Source organism: Styela clava, chromosome 15 (assembly GCF_964204865.1).
Source record: "Styela clava chromosome 15, kaStyClav1.hap1.2, whole genome shotgun sequence".
NCBI classification, from domain to species: Eukaryota; Metazoa; Chordata; class Ascidiacea; order Stolidobranchia; family Styelidae; genus Styela; species Styela clava.
Genome location: NC_135264.1, coordinates 11,088,467 through 11,104,927, shown reverse-complemented (window position 1 = coordinate 11,104,927; position 16,461 = coordinate 11,088,467). Strand labels below are relative to the sequence as shown.

Below are 16,461 nucleotides of genomic sequence, written 5' to 3'. Positions count from 1 at the left end.
CTGGTTGTGAGTAAAATATAAAAAACATAACCACTAAACGCAAAAATAGCCTAATTTCTCGGCAATGTCACTTCGTAAGATGGCATCGGTGGGACTATTTTAATTTAGGGCTGAGCATAGACTACGATTTCTATAAGTAATAAACCAACTCAATGAAACTACCCATGCACACCACTACTAGCGTCACAGTCAATACCATATACTTCCACAAAACGGCTCAGAAAGAAACTCAAGATTTTCGTTGCATAATCAGCATGAAAACGGTTTTCAAAATCGATAAAGTTTGGAAATCCGATCCTTTGCAAATGCAATCTTCAGGAAACACTGTTCCGTTAGATTAATCGTCATTACCACCAGCTGTACTACTGAAAGCTACATCAAGAAATTTTCGTGTTCAAACCTGGTCCCACATCACCACACTTGGTCAACTTATCCTACAGTCGGTCCACTGTTTTTGTATTCATATATTTCGGTGCAAATGTTTGCAGGAAGAATATTGAGTATGAATCATGGTATGTTCTGGGTTAGGATAGATATATTACTCTGACAGAGGGTTAAAGTATTGACATGAATAGAGATCTATACAAGTGGGAAAATTTTGTGTGACATGCAGTATACCCTAAACCAGGGGTGAGCTATGTTTTTGGCCAACGGTCAAAAATTTTGCCCACCTAGACTGGCGGGCCATATAAGTGGGACGTAAAATGTTACATTTTATGAACAAGATGTTGTTCATAGTGTTACAAAAGCAAAAGTGGAAAACAATGTTCCTCGTACCAAACTAAATGTAATTACAAATTAAACAAATTCAGATGTCTATACTCTCTATAACAATCGGATTCGGCCCGCTAGCCGTAGTTTGCCCGTGTCAGCCCTAAACTTTTCATCACCCCGGCTTTTTTCGGCAGTAGCTGTCGTGAAAGTTGCACAGTATATATTCACTATCATAAATAAAATAATATTTTATAAAAGATCAATAATGCAGAGCTGAAACAGTGATGCCCTGCAGCCTACGCAAATGACTTCGAGTTTTGAATTGCCTGAATTTGGGACTCTTCTTTTTTTGTGTATGTTGGCATAACAGTTGAAAACTTGAATGAATACTTGCGGAATCCCTGGACTGTACCGATGGAAACCGGGTTGAAAACCACTGCTCTATATGATCAGGTCTACAATCAGCAAAGTGGTGATTTGTTAGGATTTATCATCGAATCAGTAGAATCGCTTTGCACGAAATTGAATTGGACATTAAAAAAATCAACTTCTTGGCAGATGGCGATGATTTCCACACTTCCAAAATATCGAAACGAGCTCGATTGAGAATGATATAAGATGCTGTATGTCGTCCGGTTTACCTAGGTTTGATATCGCAGAAACAGTGTTTCCCCTTCAACTGAGATTAAAGCAAGACATTGCTCTTGTGTTTATGGATTCCTATGTTATTGTTGCTATTAAATTTGATAAATTGTGCGCTGGAAATTTTATTTTTGTGAAAGGGACAATTGAGCTTTTGGTAATTTGATTCAGGGGAATCTATATTAAAAAGTTAATATTAAAACGCCAATACGCCATAAGATTTTATATCATAACACATCTGATGTATATCATATGTCATTTTTGCTTTTTCACTCATATTAAATAAACTGAGACTAACTAATGTTGGGATTGATGTGATATCTCACTAAGCACGAGTTTCAAAATTTGATAACAGACGTGGTATTCTTGTGACGCGGTAAATTGGCCACACAGGGCCGTAACGAGACCAACCACAAATAGAACGCGAAGTGTTCGATTTACTTTAGATGCTGCGTTCGTGATCTTATTGATCTTCTACCTAATGGTCATGTTAAATATTAGAACACGCGAACGTATACTGCGCAGCTTGTTGTTGAAGAAGTCTATTTATCAAAAATATTGTTACGGCAGACCAGATAGAGTTTAATATTGGGTTAAGTTGGAACATAGCAAAATAACCTTGCAGGCAGTTGTATTCGCCATTTTAAATGTGTATAATAAGTATTCAATTTGATCTAATTTTCAGTAGTTGAGCTCTGGTCTCGAATAATCCATTGAAGTTGTTCGCATTGAAGTTTCCATTACAAAGTTTACTAGTCAACGTGTAATCATAGTCTACGGTCAATCTTGGTAATCTGCTGGTCGCATTAAGAAATTTCAATCTAAAGTAGCCTGAGGGTTTTCTGATAAAGACTTTGTGCAAAAATTGCGGAAACTTTTAGAACTACATCCAACTAAACACAAACTTCTCAAAGCAAGCTGTTCTCCGGAAACTAAAACCAATAGAGTTCAATACCGAAAAGTTTAAAAAATCATGCAGATGATAAATCCTTATTGTAGGTGAAATAGATATATTATATTAAGCATTGTAATTGTATCTCTACGAATATTTCACAAACTGGTGAACTGAGAGATTATTTAACACGCATGATTCATGCCAGACAAAAACGATTATGTTCATGCAGCAATATGAATCAATGCAGTCTCGACAGTTGCAAGAACAAAATATTAGACAGGTTTTTATCTATATTACTTTGGTTGAAATGAAGACGATGTTTGTTAAATTTGTTTCCACTCCATCTGAGTCTCATTAGAAAATAGAGTGAATCAGCGAGAAACTAATATACATGACAAGAAATTCTATATTATGATGGAGAAATTGGTCGACGGACCAACCAAAAACATTGAAATTGATTTTGCTTCTTTTTCTGTGGGCAATGCAATTTGACAAAACAAAGTAGTCTAATAATTAATGTAGTCAAATTGTAAAAAAAAGACTGAAATTAGCGAAAAAGCAAAACAAGTTTGTTTCACATATTAAAAACAAGTATCGCAATAACTCAATTTATCAATCGTGTCATATTCTATCTAAGTGAGGGTTCATTGGCCAATATTCTGTAGCCATGTTCTATGACTAATGGCTTGTTCTGACACCAAGCATTTGCTATTGAGCATGTGCATTGGTAGTGCTGTAATGATTTTGTATTGTGAATATCTACAATATGCATATGCAATCCGGTTCAAATGTAACTAATAGAAAACTGTGGCAATAATATTATTAGTGAATTTATTTTTATATGTAGTAGAGATTTTTGAATGAGAGTTGTATTTACTGAATGCAATTGGAAGTCAGAAATTGAATATGAAAATTGGTGATTTCGGCTTTATTTTCTTGTAAAAAATTTGTGAAATAGATGTGATTCTATCAAGAAACCCTTTTTAGAACATTTTGTTGGATTCGAACGGGCATGCAGAAATTGTTGATATTGATTAAAACGTACTTTGAGTACAAAGGCGTGGAAAGTACAACATAGCATGACATGCCACACTGCAACGACTTCTACACACGCCTCAACGGCTCACTTTTTATGTACACAATTTACATTGTGAGCATTTTAAGCAATTTTTTTTTATTAAATTCGTTTTGAGTGTTAATTGGAAGTTAATTAAAAGCAATAACTTTGGACATTTCGAAAGGATTTTTGCGAGTTTCTAATACTAATGTTTATTAGTTTTAATGATGTCTATGGAAAATACAAAAACAATTGTTAGCGGTTTTTATAATCAATATATATATATATGAATTTTACAGCTGTAGTGACAATGACACGACTATACGTGAGTTAGGTTAATCAATACTTGAAAAATGACCGATATGCTCCAGAATATAACGTAAGTAGACGAAGCTCTACATTGGAACGTGTTTGAACTCTAAATTATAAGCAGACCTAATTTTACGTCATAGCTAGTACTAGTATATCGATAATTTGGTTTCATAATTATCGGTGAGAAACATCTCTAAGACAATCAAAAACGTACTCTATGTGTTTGAAGAAGACCAGATAGAGTTTAATATTGAGTTAAGTTGGAACAAAGCGAGACAACCTTGCAGGCAGTTGTATTCGCCATTTTAAATGTGTGAAACAAGCAAATGTAGACACTAATTTGGCAAAGATTCGGTGTCAACATACATAACTCATACCAAAGACAAATTTGAAGTGTTATTTGATGGTGGGACAATGGAATTCATTAACGTATCACTCCGCAAATGATGTCATTATTTTATTGAAAAATTTGACTAGTGCAAGTATAACTAAACAGTGCGCGTATTTCGGGGTGGCAACGAAACTAAAAACTTTATTACTATAAGGATGTTTGGAAGTAAAAAATGGAATATTTCTTGTCTCTCTCATCCTAAAATATCAAAATGTGAAGCCTTCCATCCAAAGTTAGTCCTATTTTTGTTTTTAAATGTTTTCGAAAGCGACTTATCGAGCGTCACTATAGATGGGCTACTTGATTTATAGAAATCTTTAGAATAACGGTGTGGTTGAGGCAGACATCTTTAACTAATGTAATCACGAAATTTGAAGTAGAATAAAGAAGCCAATACAAAATGAAAACTAACCATTCTTGCCTAGATTTGGAACAGTTGCTGCGGTCGTCATTGGAGCGTTATTTGGTTGTCTGGGATGCATTGCTATATGTCTTTTATGTTGCAGAAGAAAAATAGCTACAAGACGACCTCCAGGATCCAGTCAGGGTGACAACCTCGCTTTTTCTTGATATTTTTATTACCAATACTAACTTTATACTGACATTTCGCCACTTCTACTCTGTTGAGAAGCGTAAAGATTAATGATAATAAAAAATAAGGACTGTATTCCCGACGACTTCTGCAGTGTCCTTATTCATTTTTCTGTATTTGATTTTAGTATTTAGGAAGACTAGTAATAAATTGCATTTTATACAGCTCAAATCTTACCGGTTCCATCTGTAAACCAAGGTCCATGTTACGAAACACCTCTGGCACAGGCGCAATGCCTCGATGCCCCACCATCTTATGAAGACCTGGCCCGAACTGCAGATTCTCCTCCACCATACGAATATCCAACACTATTAACTCTCTCTCGGAGAAAATCAGGCCAACTGAGAGTCCCTTCGTCGCCGGCACATTCTAGCTCTAATATGGAAGCGAATCATATCGTTGGATGGCAGGAACATCCGGGCCGAAAACTCTAGCATCGAACACTCACAACTTTAATTCAGAGTTTGTAAGTGTCTGAAGGTTTGGAAAAGCAAACAACATTGGCAAAACAACATTAAAATGCAAGCTAACGTTAGGCCAAGCTGGTCATCACTTTTAAATACGCTTATCACGTTGGCTACTTCGAATAATGGTGGCGGAAGGAAATGTGAGACAAGCATAAGTAAATCTGGCCATTTGTATCATTAAAATATAAAAAGATACAACATTTTTTATCAAAACTTTCATTGTTGTAAAGTACAATTTTGGATAATTCACATACTACAATATAGATTAGGTGACCGTACATTTGAACCCACGTACATTTGAACCCATGCGTATATCCACGGGTTCAATCTATATGCGGGTGCTAAAACCCATGGGTTAGGGTTAGTATGGGTTTAACTATCCGTGAAACAAAAAAAAATTCCATAGATGCAATAGCATACAGGTGCAATTGTCATGGGTTCAAATGTAATGGAAACTAAAGATCAGGGCTACTCAACTGGCGGACCGCGGTTCGAATCCGGACCTTTCGAGTATTAGATTTGGACCGCACCTATTTATTTATTTTGGATCATTAGCCCCACTTTTTGAATTTTCTATTATAAAATGACTTTCATAGTTTTGAATATATACGAAAAGAACTATAACACCATAATAAACAATTTTAATTTGCTACAAATCATTAGTCGGTCGAGGAAGTGCTCGTTTGAGGATGCCGAAATATCAGTTCTGGAAAGACCGGACCCAAATAATTTTGAAGTTTAGCTTGCGGACCTTCGATAAAAATAGTTGAGTAGCCCTGCTATCGATTATAAAGTGTCTCAAAATGAATGCGATTGGATTGAGTATGAAGAGCGTCATTTCTATCAAATTAGATGATGCTGTAGTTGTCAGTCGACCTTATGGCACATTGCAGAAACACTGAAGTTAGCAATGAGCCTACGAGGTATCATAATCTGTGAATCATTTTTTACGGATTGTGTACTGAATATATAATTGTTTTTGTATTTTCAATATTAAATTTTTTCTAATGCGTTTCTGAAGTATAATATACCAAATGGTTTGTTTCACGAAGTATTGTTTTTGCAAATAAATGTTTCCCTGCATATCCTTAGTTATATGCAGAACATAACAAGAGTATTTCAAAGTAGAATAACTTTTTGCGAGAACGGAGCTTAACACGTAGCCAACTATCCTGACAGGGGCCTAGAAAACCATACATGAAACCCCATATTCTTGCATGTAAAATTCAAATGTAAACCTTCAAATGAAAGTCCAATCGTGATCTAACGAAACGTTTCTCCCAAACTGGCTCCTCCTAAAATTTATATTATATAATATATGAAATCGTTCACCCACGCATTATTATGAATATTATATCAAGAAAATGGCATTGATCACCAGTAATATTACGGTAAGATGATAGGATTTCATTCATTCAAAACATTCTTCTGTCTATATCAAAGCGGATTGAGCATTCCTTGTCAGGTCATGCCATCTTAGTATATTATGAAAAACATGAAAATGGTCGCACGGAAACCCTATCAACGGTATAATCTATGAGCCTGAACAAGTATACACAGCAGAAATTCATCAGCGCTCAAGTGTCCTCATAACTTGGACGTCTATTTTGTTCTAATCTAACGGCTCTCAAGTCTGGGTTACCGCATCGCTTGAACGACCGCGATCAAAAACATGAATTCACAACAGGCCTATTCAACCATAAATCTTCTAGAAGCAAAACAAGCCTTGTTGTCACGCTTATTTACAGACGAGAGTATAGTTGTGAACTGTTCGGTTCTATTCTGTATATAGTACCCAGTTAATCTGAGACGAATTCGCAAAACTTGCTGCTTCAAAGGATTCTTTAACATTCTACGACACTATGCATCGACTCGAGAAAATGTGTTACATGTCACTACTGATCGTCACATTTTCTCAGAAATACGGTAAGTCACTTTATGATTATTTCGTATGTGAATGTCATAATGCCTTTTTCAGGCCCAGAAATGTTTCATTTTATTAAATTAATAAGAACACGCCGCAAAACTTGCTATTTTTCTTCACGGGTAGGATGGGACATATGTTTTATGTACTCATCCAGGAGGAAGAATATTAGCGTAAAACAAAATTGCTGACTACGACATTTAACCAATTCATCAAAATTGTGGAGTAAAACGCGACTTGGGGATGTACATCCATTTGGCAACAAGCGGTGGTCACGCTTTGCAACACATAGAACCGCAATCTTGAGTCAAATAATCGTCCCTCCTGCTTCGCCAAGCCTAATCGACTCTAACATAATTAACCAGGATTGGGAAATATCACTTATTGAGCCAATTCATATTAATATAGCCAATTTATTGTTGCAGTTGAGGCAATGTGTCAGAGAAATCGAGATTGTGTCACATTTCAAGCACCTTTTAGCAACAGAAGATATTGTTGTAATCGACGGTTTTGCTGCACTTGGGATCAGTATAGAAATCGAACAAGATCTGATCCTGTTGTGGCGTTAAGGTAAATGGCAATTAACATAACAATGAAAGAAACCAAGTTTAGTATAGTATACGATAAACGAGAAAGTGAACGCTTTTATTCTTGTTGTTGAAACACCAAAAAAATGTTAATGTCCAATGCGAGAATTTAAATGCGATTCATATATTAAGACTAATGGTTGATAGACAGAGTCATAGGGCCATTTCCCACTTATTTTGTACAAATATTTCTATTCAAGTAACATAACTGTTCACATTTGTGTTAAAATAAATCAGCTGAAACAGTATTAAAAGTTTTTGTGTTGGATACTGTTATCCGGTTTACTATGTTAATAATAATACGTTATCTATATACATAGAAATAATATGTTATTTCTATGTATAACTTTGGAATAAACGAATTCTCAATATTTTGTTCTCAGCATTGGAGCAATCATTGCTATCGTTTTCGGGGTGATATTGTTTTTCGTCATAGTTGCAGTAGTTGTTGCACGATTTTGCAAGAAAAAATCTCGAACAACTCTTCCAGGAAACACAGAAACTCCGAGTTCGCCTCACACAGGTAGACATTTATGGCTTCTAAACGCAACTATGGATATGGTGGGAATGGGAACAATATCAGTTTTTAACGAGCGGATGCGATCTTGCTGATTAGTGCGTTGTTTTGTTTTATTCTAGCATTTTCGATACCTATTTCATTTATTTCTTTTTGCATTTTAAATTGGAGTTTTGAAAATAGATATTTGTCCGAAGGTATTAGCAGAAATATATACTATATTACTTATAACAAGATTTCAATCTTTCATTACAGTTACTCGTAACGGCCAACACGAGTCTTTTGAACGCAATATGCCGGAATATGATTCAGCCGACTACGAGACAAATACTCGCAAATTGCCTTCTGCACCATGGTACGCTCCACCACCATCAAGAGAACGTACAGATCGTAACACCTACGAAACTGCTCCGCCGCCTTACAATTACAACACGTGATATATACATAAAGTAGTTGCCAGATTTTTCTATACAAGCGTATTTTGCAATAACTGTGAATCGACTTTGAATGTATGATGAATGCACTTCTGTTATTGCGACTGCTGCAACAGTATTGTTTCTCTTTATTGCACTTAGCTTCCAGCCTGCTTGGTTGGAAGTATCGCATGTTGCTGTATACACTCAGCGTGGTGTTGCATTTTACACACTCTTAGCCGTCCTTGCAAGATCCAAATTCTATGTCAAACTCAGAAGAGGCTATTCATTAAGTGGTGTTGCTACTAGTTTTGACTATTTGCTCAGATACTTCTCTGTAGCTTTGGAAAATATTTGAATAAAATAATCAGATTTTTATTACATTTAACTGACAAATATTATGCAAAAGCGACCAACAGTCCCTTAATGTATCATTTGTTAGGTTTAACATTTTTGACTGTTTATTTTAAATTGTAAAAAGAGTCTACATTTTGTTAATCTGTTTTATTCTGATCTGATTTTATTTTTTCAATAAATATTGGGTGGACATTTGATTCTGGCAAGTTCACCCTGCCTAGAGCCTGATACTTTTGCTTCCGTAATTACGATGAATGGTATGAACAACCGCCATAATATACAGAAAATGGAATAAGTATAGATACCCCTTTATGCTCGGGTCAAACTATCCGGTTCCACCAACAAAAAATAGCCAGAATGGAGCAATGGATAAATTTTAGTGTATTATCGCCACGACTTCAAAGGTGACATAATTAACGAATAAGAAAAAATGAATCTAAAAAGCGAACCATCTTATTCCCATGAATTAATGACAATGCCAACGGCAATAAAAGAATATAAAATTTAGTTCAGACAGAATAGCGGAGATCAGCGCCAGGGCATCGGCTCGGAACAAGATTTGAATAAAACCATGTCGATTGCAAAAAAATTCGAAATTGCGTCAAATATTCCCATATCATGATAGAAATAAAAACCATAACATATTTCAAATAGATTTTCTGTGTGGCTTTCATGTTGGGAGTATTAACGCCAACGTTCTTACTACTACATGGATGGGTGTAAAAACTAAGAGAATGAAGCAAAAGTCGGTTTCATGATCTTATTGCCGACATTATCTATATCCAATATTAAATTAACTAATAACACTCAGTAAACATAACTATTACACGAATATATCAGATACATCAGCCCCCGCCACAACCGCCTTGGTCACGACCACGAAGCAACCCCCGGAAGCACGGGCAGGTCCACGGAGGTATATATATTTTTTTCCAGTACAGTGGGCATCCCAGATACAAAATCAACGAGGCGTGAAAGATAACAATAATAAAATGAAGTAATAAGCAATGTTGTCAGGAATGAACAAAACAAAATATGTTGATAAAAACAATTGAATCTTTCATGGTGAACCATATAATTTCTACTTTTGATAAATAGCATTCAAAAACACATTGAGTGAGGCTTGGCAACACATAGGTATTGAACTTATAATATATATATTATACATGCTTAAAATAATATGACGTCCATGATAAACCATACCTTTATGACATGATTTCAGTCCTTCGTGAAATATTTTCCGACAAGTCTTAATGCATCTACGGAGAATGCATTCGAGACAAAAGTCATTCTTCCTATTTTGCAATGGTACGATCTAAAGCGCGTTGTGGCTGAAATATATATATATATATATAATATATAAATGGGGAATATCCTATTTGTCAGGTGAAATCTCAGGGAGAATAAATAAAAAACATTGCATTATTCGATAATATAATATACAATAAAATGAAAATAAACAGTTAGTACATTGAGTAGTTATTAAAATGGCAATTCAAAGAACCCGACTCTACAAAGTCTACTCTGATATTACAGCCATCTGAAATCATTCACCGGTTACCGGTCATTTAAAGATCTTATCCTAATATCTCAACTGTATTACCCGGGCACTGCGACCAACGTATTATAGTGAAATAATGTTTACTTTGAGCATACTAGTTACTCGATTTGCTGGATACTCGCGTTACGTTAGTAAGAGGATATATTGTAGTAATTTCAGATAGCAAGTTTTTCAACATTATGACATGAGCTTGACAATGTAAAACCTAGAAAGTTATTACACTTCACAAAATTATTACACCTATTTTGGTGTGGTGGCATGCCACACAGCATAAGGCCAGACTCAAAAACTGTTATAGCCTACCCAAGTTACTCGAATCTGTCACAAGACCTAGAAATTATACTACTAATTTGATTTTATATGCATTATAAACCAATGTTTTATTTGAAATTAGTATACTACTAATTTCATTGAGGGTTCATATTACCCCATACATTTCCATATTTTAAACTGCCTGGTCTCATATACATTCAACAAGCTGAACCATTAGATATCAACCCTACAGGTTACAGTATCCAGCCTTCACTGAATTGTGCCGCAACTGTTTAAAGATGACGTCAGCTCTAAACGCTGACGAACGTAAACAAAAGTAAAGTGCAATGTAGTTGAGTGATTGCACGACACTGTTAATCATTATGGACTTTTCTCCGACCTTTGACCCCAAAAAAATCCTTCCTATACTTCACCATTGCAAAAATTTCGGGGCTTATATTAAGAGTGGTTTATCGAGTTGGCTCTTGTAAAATGGGGTATGTGTTTCTAACCACCATTATGATTCATCGCATACAACAATCTGTTTTTCAAAAGTACCGGTAAAGAATTTTAGCCTCGTCTATCACAGCTAATTCTACACAAATCTTTATTATTGCAATTAAATTAAAATTTCTAAGAAGACAGAGTGATCATTGAATTATCTGATTCATATTTATATTTCCGAAACACAACTGAAAACTAACGAATGTAGTTCAAAAACGCGAAAACGAGGTAATGTTTATGACCACGCCTGGAAATCTTTCTGGGTGAGAAAAGTGTCTGAGCGGATGCAAAAAGGGATCATTGTTACGTCACTTTTTGCATCTTGCTGACTGCCCAATATCACGAAGTAAACAAGGAAGTCGATGCTCGGGGAATGGTCCATTGAACACGAAATGTACATATGGATCGTTTTGTTATTATGTTGGTATTTTTATTATTATGAAAAAAAATAACTATAGCTATTGGTCCGGAGTTGAACACAACCGCAGGCCCAAATTTCTTTGGGTGGTATTTACGACAATGTTAGTTGAACGTGACATCCGCTGAATGCTGACCACGAGTTACCAATAAAAGAATCAATATTAATTAAAATTATAACTTCTCCCATTCAAGGGCATACGGAATATTATTTTTTGAGAGATGTATCATGAATCTAAAACCATTTTCAAAATCACTCTGTGTGATTTAAATCAATCTCAATCGGTGTGGATACTCCATTTCCTACCTATTACCAGTGTCTCCGGAGAAATATATATATACATAAAAAAATAATGAATATTGTACACAAATGTTTCATATCAAGTCTTACCTATTTTTTTTTTTAATGGCTGATTAATTTGTTTTTTATGTTTTTATTGGATTAAAACAAGAATCTGGATATGTGAAAACTTGGTCAATTCTTATGCTACGGGCATCGATGACTTGTCCGTACGCGCCCTCACAGACTGTAGCACAATGGTCCTGTCACACCACGTGGAGTTGTGAACCACCAGATTCCCATGCGGCGAGGTCGAACACACAAGTTTGTCCTATTCTAACGGCAATGCGAGGGATTTTTCAATGAAAAAATATAAAAGGAAACAAAAGGAGTATTCTAAAAGAGCTCTTATTTAAAAACAGTCTGTTTTTTAAACAAAAAAATCTGATATACTAATGCAATCAAATTTAGATGACCTAATATTGAATAAAATTTTAATTTAAATGTTAAGCAATAATACATAATCATAGTAACTGTAATTAAGCACGGTGTACATAACAGATATCAATGTTTATGTAATTATTTAGCGCGGAACTAACCACGCATTTCTAAATAAACACATAGCATGTTGTCAAACCATTATAGCTCATATTAACCAATAGACAGCTTTCGAATTGCCTTTGACACATAATTTTGTTAGTCAAATTAACATTCAAATTGTAGTTTTTAGATGGATTAATGACCCATATATATAATATATATATATCATGGTGTAACAGGCCTACTTGCCTCTCAGGTCTAATGTGTTTTCCAATGACAGTATTTATGGGCTTAAATTTTAAAGAATGTACCTTGTACAAATGTTGAAAATTTTCCACCGGTGCTGGCATACATGCAAATTTTACGTGACGCCTGATGAGTAAACAATACGACCCAAATATAAATAAAAACCACCACAGTACAGCATACTTCATTGTGGCTAAACCAGCAAGGACCAACATCAAAACACGAAAGCTTTAGCCCGCGGCGCAATGAAATTCCATAAATAAAGTCTATACGTATACGAACATTTAATGATAAGCACGCACGTGAAAGATGACAATCAAAAATAAAAGGCTTAATGTTAATTAGTAATTGCAGAATTAGAGTGAATATAACTGAAATGTGGTCTGCTCTTCTCGGAACTTTTGTGTTTCAATCGTTATACATGGTTGGCAGCAGTTTATCGCCAATTCCAATATGTCAGAATGGTGCTACACATGATTATATTGGGGACATATTTGGAAAGCGTGGTGCATACGGTAGGCATAGCGGAACAAGTTTTTCAGCATATGGAGCAAGAGGGTATAAAGGTTCCCTGAAAGGATTTTCCAAAGCAAATGTAACGAGATTTAATGAAATAGTTGAAAGAAAATTTGCGGAACTAAAAGGTAAGATTGTGTGGAATACGGACTAGCTGTTTTTTTGCATCAGAACTAACAAGCGTTGGTCTGAAAAAGTGCAGGTTGAACAGTGGTATGGAATTTTGGTCAATAACATATTTGTAGCTCCTCTACTTATATATACTCTTACTGATATATATGGGCATGATAATGACACTCGGTATTTTACATACAGCGTCATACTAATTTTCATTTCAGTTCTGTCAAAATTACCTATACGCAGACAAGGAAACTCAGCCAGCGCAAGGCTGGGAGAAATCAACGAAGTGCCGAGAGTTAAAAATGTAATACCCTTCAGGCAATTGCGCCGTGGACAGAGGACCTGTTAATATGAACTTGAAAAGAGTTCAATTGAGACTATCAATTAATTATCTGTATATGATATACGGCTCCGCAGTGTTGCGCATTGTGCCAAGCGTTAGGAATACGCTCGCCCCCACACTTCTGATTACACTGCTTGAGGTCACAGGTTCGAATCACGTGGGGAATAAGTATGCTGAGAAATAATGCTGGCCGCCGAGTCGCCGTAGGGTGGTTCATGAAACCGCTGGTCGGTTACGGCTTTCTCCGCCCTCAAGTCCATGCATCTGAAACAAATAATAACTAGTCCCATACCCAACATTGACTGATAACCGGGCGAGAGGCCGTGTTCGCCGTATGATTATGCCCTCTTATTGTCTTTTCTCTTCCCTACCTCCTACCCTACATGCTCACTTCGCTATTTTTATTATTTCAGCTGAAAATGCGGAGCTAAGGGCTGCAGTTGAAGCAATTAAAAGTGAGTGTCAGTATGTATTAAAAATGATAAGTAAATTAATAGACTAATCCTAATCACTTACTTTTTTTATAGGAAAAATGATTCCATATCTTGCGCGTTGCTTCCGCAAAAACGGCAAAATATCATGCTTTAAAACATATCTCCATGGTCAAACAACGAATTTCACTCGTCGAACAAACGAAAACGAGCAATGTTCAAAAAAGACACGTAAGGAATTCTTTTTAGTTGCTAATTATTATTATTATATTGCGGTATTTAACTTTAGTCTAGCAGCACGTGGACATGCCTTAAAATTGCGGACGCGCATCAAATTACTTACCAGTATGTTTATAGTCTACGATTGCAAAAGCTTGAATCTTGAACATAAATTTAAATTGGTAATCCTTACAAAATTATTAATATGGTGTGGTAAATTTTACTTTCAGGGTGTCTCAAAAGTAAGTATACACTTTTAATTTTGATTTGCTTTTCAGGTACTCATCATAGAGTGTTCATTTTCTCAGAAAACATAGTATGGATTAGTAGTTGAATTTAGGTATTGTTTGCATTTTTCAACAACCCACAGAATGACAAGGAGATTAACCCAGGAAATGAGGTGCAAATAGCTGTTTGGCAAGAAGCCTATAAAACAGTGAGGCACTCGGCACTTTTACGACGAAGAATTACGCAATACATCATAAATTCATGGAAACTGGATCTGTAGTAGATGCACAAAGATCAGGAAAACAAACCATGGAGCGGACGGCCTGAGGAAAACATTCGAAGCTTAATTAATTATAAATTCTCTGTTAAAGAGACGCTAAGTTTGCCTTACTGATTTACATGCTTCTTGCCAATCAGCGATTTTGCTCCTCATTTTTGGGGTTAATTTCTTCGTTATTCTGTGGATTGAAAAATGCAAACAATACCTAAATTTCACTACATATTCATACTATGTTTCCTGAAGAAATGAACGCTCTATGACGAGTACCTGGAAAGCAAATCCAAATTAAAAGTGTATACTTATTTCTGAGACACCCTATTTAATTTATTTTTTATAATAAATCTTATGTTTATATTTTTACCTTTTTCTCTATTTTAATTTTATTGTGTATGCGTGCGTGTTTTAATTAATTTAATCCTTTTGGGTGAGCGAACACGAACCACTTCTTTTGACAACATCTTTCATTCAAAAAACTGTACGTTTAAACCTTACCTCAGGTTTTGTTCGCTTTCCTGATTTTGTAATCACTTTCATTTTGTTTTTAGCAATTATTTTATCGTCTATTATACTGATTATTGACTTAAAATAAACTTATACTTATTTCAGAATGTCGATGCGCCTCGCCACAAAAACCAATACCGCCTGTTACGAAGCCAAAGCCCCTCGTTCGTCCAATTAATTTACCGAGAGGAATGAGGATAATCGGATAGTAATGCGTTCAACTTATTTTATGTTTCTTTTTTTCTTTACACTTTTGATGGTATGTGACTTGGTTACATACTTTATTTAGGCTTAGGTATGCCACATGCAACCAATACTATTCAACATTTATTTTTCTAAATATAAGCACTTATTTTACTGTGTGTTTTACTTGTCGTGTTGTTGTTCTGGTGTATTTTGTTGTAAAAAATATACCGTATTCGGAGACGAGAAATTGTTTGGTATTGTGTTATACACATGATTCAGTATTCAGTGAGATGTATCTATATTTTGGCATAGAAAACTAGCATGTTAGATATTTAGTGATAAAGCCCAATATCTAGTACTGAAGCCGCACGTCAACCGTGTCATACGGATTGTAGTACATTTTGTAGGCTATCTTGCACAGTATAAAGATCAAGATTGTTTTGAAAATATGGAATCAGCGACCAGCGCTGTGAAAAAATTACAAAATATTGGCATATTTTGCCCAATAACTCGTCATTATAAGTAAAAAAATATAGCTCTTACAACAAGAGCATGTTGTGCTGATCAAGTTCCTATTGCCTACAAGTGCAAACTATATTGAATTCAACCATCCTCCGTTTAAAATTAGACGATCTCACATAGACAAGCAAAAATCACCATTGATTTAAAAATATATTTATTGCTCTGATGGACTAGCTAACATATTTCATGACAATACCAGTAATGAAGCAATATACCTAATATGGCACATATAACAGTAATAGAAGTCCAAGCATGTAACGTTGATACATCAAACTGACAAGTTTGATATATCATCTATTCATGCTTGGCAAGATCATAAAAAACACCAAGGTTACAATAAGGTGAATTGAAAATTATTATTTTGTACATAACTTTTATGAAAAGTAACATAATATGTCTTGCTGATTGAAGCCACGGAAAAGTCCAGCCCTCTAAATTTTAAAAATT

The 16,461-nt window shown here is 35.2% G+C and overlaps 3 protein-coding genes across 4 annotated transcripts; all 3 read left to right on the top strand.

Moving 5' to 3' along the window:
- The first annotated feature begins 3,605 nt into the window (after positions 1-3,605).
- On the top strand, positions 3,606-6,182 carry LOC120333849 (uncharacterized). Its single transcript, XM_039401235.2, has 3 exons — positions 3,606-3,687; positions 4,437-4,558; positions 4,769-6,182. The coding sequence occupies exons 1-3, from the start codon at positions 3,662-3,664 to the stop codon at positions 5,035-5,037; spliced, it is 417 nt and encodes a 138-aa protein (XP_039257169.1). The 5' UTR covers positions 3,606-3,661; the 3' UTR covers positions 5,038-6,182.
- Positions 6,183-6,735: 553 nt separating this feature from the next.
- On the top strand, positions 6,736-10,273 carry LOC120333841 (uncharacterized). Its single transcript, XM_039401228.2, has 4 exons — positions 6,736-6,996; positions 7,420-7,564; positions 7,965-8,104; positions 8,354-10,273. Exons 1-4 carry the CDS (start codon positions 6,933-6,935, stop codon positions 8,533-8,535), a joined length of 531 nt encoding a protein of 176 aa, XP_039257162.2. The 5' UTR covers positions 6,736-6,932; the 3' UTR covers positions 8,536-10,273.
- A 2,589-nt stretch (positions 10,274-12,862) lies between these two features.
- LOC120333837 (uncharacterized) lies at positions 12,863-15,739 on the top strand. 2 transcript variants are annotated; one of them, XM_039401223.2, is made up of 4 exons: positions 12,872-13,312; positions 14,061-14,102; positions 14,175-14,309; positions 15,412-15,739. In XM_039401223.2, the coding sequence occupies exons 1-4, from the start codon at positions 13,003-13,005 to the stop codon at positions 15,513-15,515; spliced, it is 591 nt and encodes a 196-aa protein (XP_039257157.2). In that variant the 5' UTR covers positions 12,872-13,002; the 3' UTR covers positions 15,516-15,739. The 2 variants fall into 2 exon arrangements, with proteins under 2 accessions (XP_039257158.2, XP_039257157.2); XM_039401224.2 differs by lacking the exon at positions 14,061-14,102 and having other exon boundaries at positions 12,863-13,312.
- Positions 15,740-16,461: the final 722 nt, after the last annotated feature.

Coding starts and splice junctions, on each gene's coding strand:
- LOC120333849 (XM_039401235.2), top strand. CDS start 3,662: ATGACCGATATGCTCCAGAATATAAC. Junction 3,688..4,436: donor GATATGCTCCAGAATATAAC/GTAAGTAGACGA, acceptor ATTCTTGCCTAG/ATTTGGAACAGTTGCTGCGG. Junction 4,559..4,768: donor ACCTCCAGGATCCAGTCAGG/GTGACAACCTCG, acceptor CATTTTATACAG/CTCAAATCTTACCGGTTCCA.
- LOC120333841 (XM_039401228.2), top strand. CDS start 6,933: ATGCATCGACTCGAGAAAATGTGTTACATGTCACTACTGATCGTCACA. Junction 7,565..7,964: donor GATCCTGTTGTGGCGTTAAG/GTAAATGGCAAT, acceptor TTTTGTTCTCAG/CATTGGAGCAATCATTGCTA. Junction 8,105..8,353: donor TCCGAGTTCGCCTCACACAG/GTAGACATTTAT, acceptor CTTTCATTACAG/TTACTCGTAACGGCCAACAC.
- LOC120333837 (XM_039401223.2), top strand. CDS start 13,003: ATGTTAATTAGTAATTGCAGAATTAGAGTGAATATAACTGAAATGTGG. Junction 14,103..14,174: donor TGCAGTTGAAGCAATTAAAA/GTGAGTGTCAGT, acceptor CTTTTTTTATAG/GAAAAATGATTCCATATCTT. Junction 14,310..15,411: donor GCAATGTTCAAAAAAGACAC/GTAAGGAATTCT, acceptor TACTTATTTCAG/AATGTCGATGCGCCTCGCCA.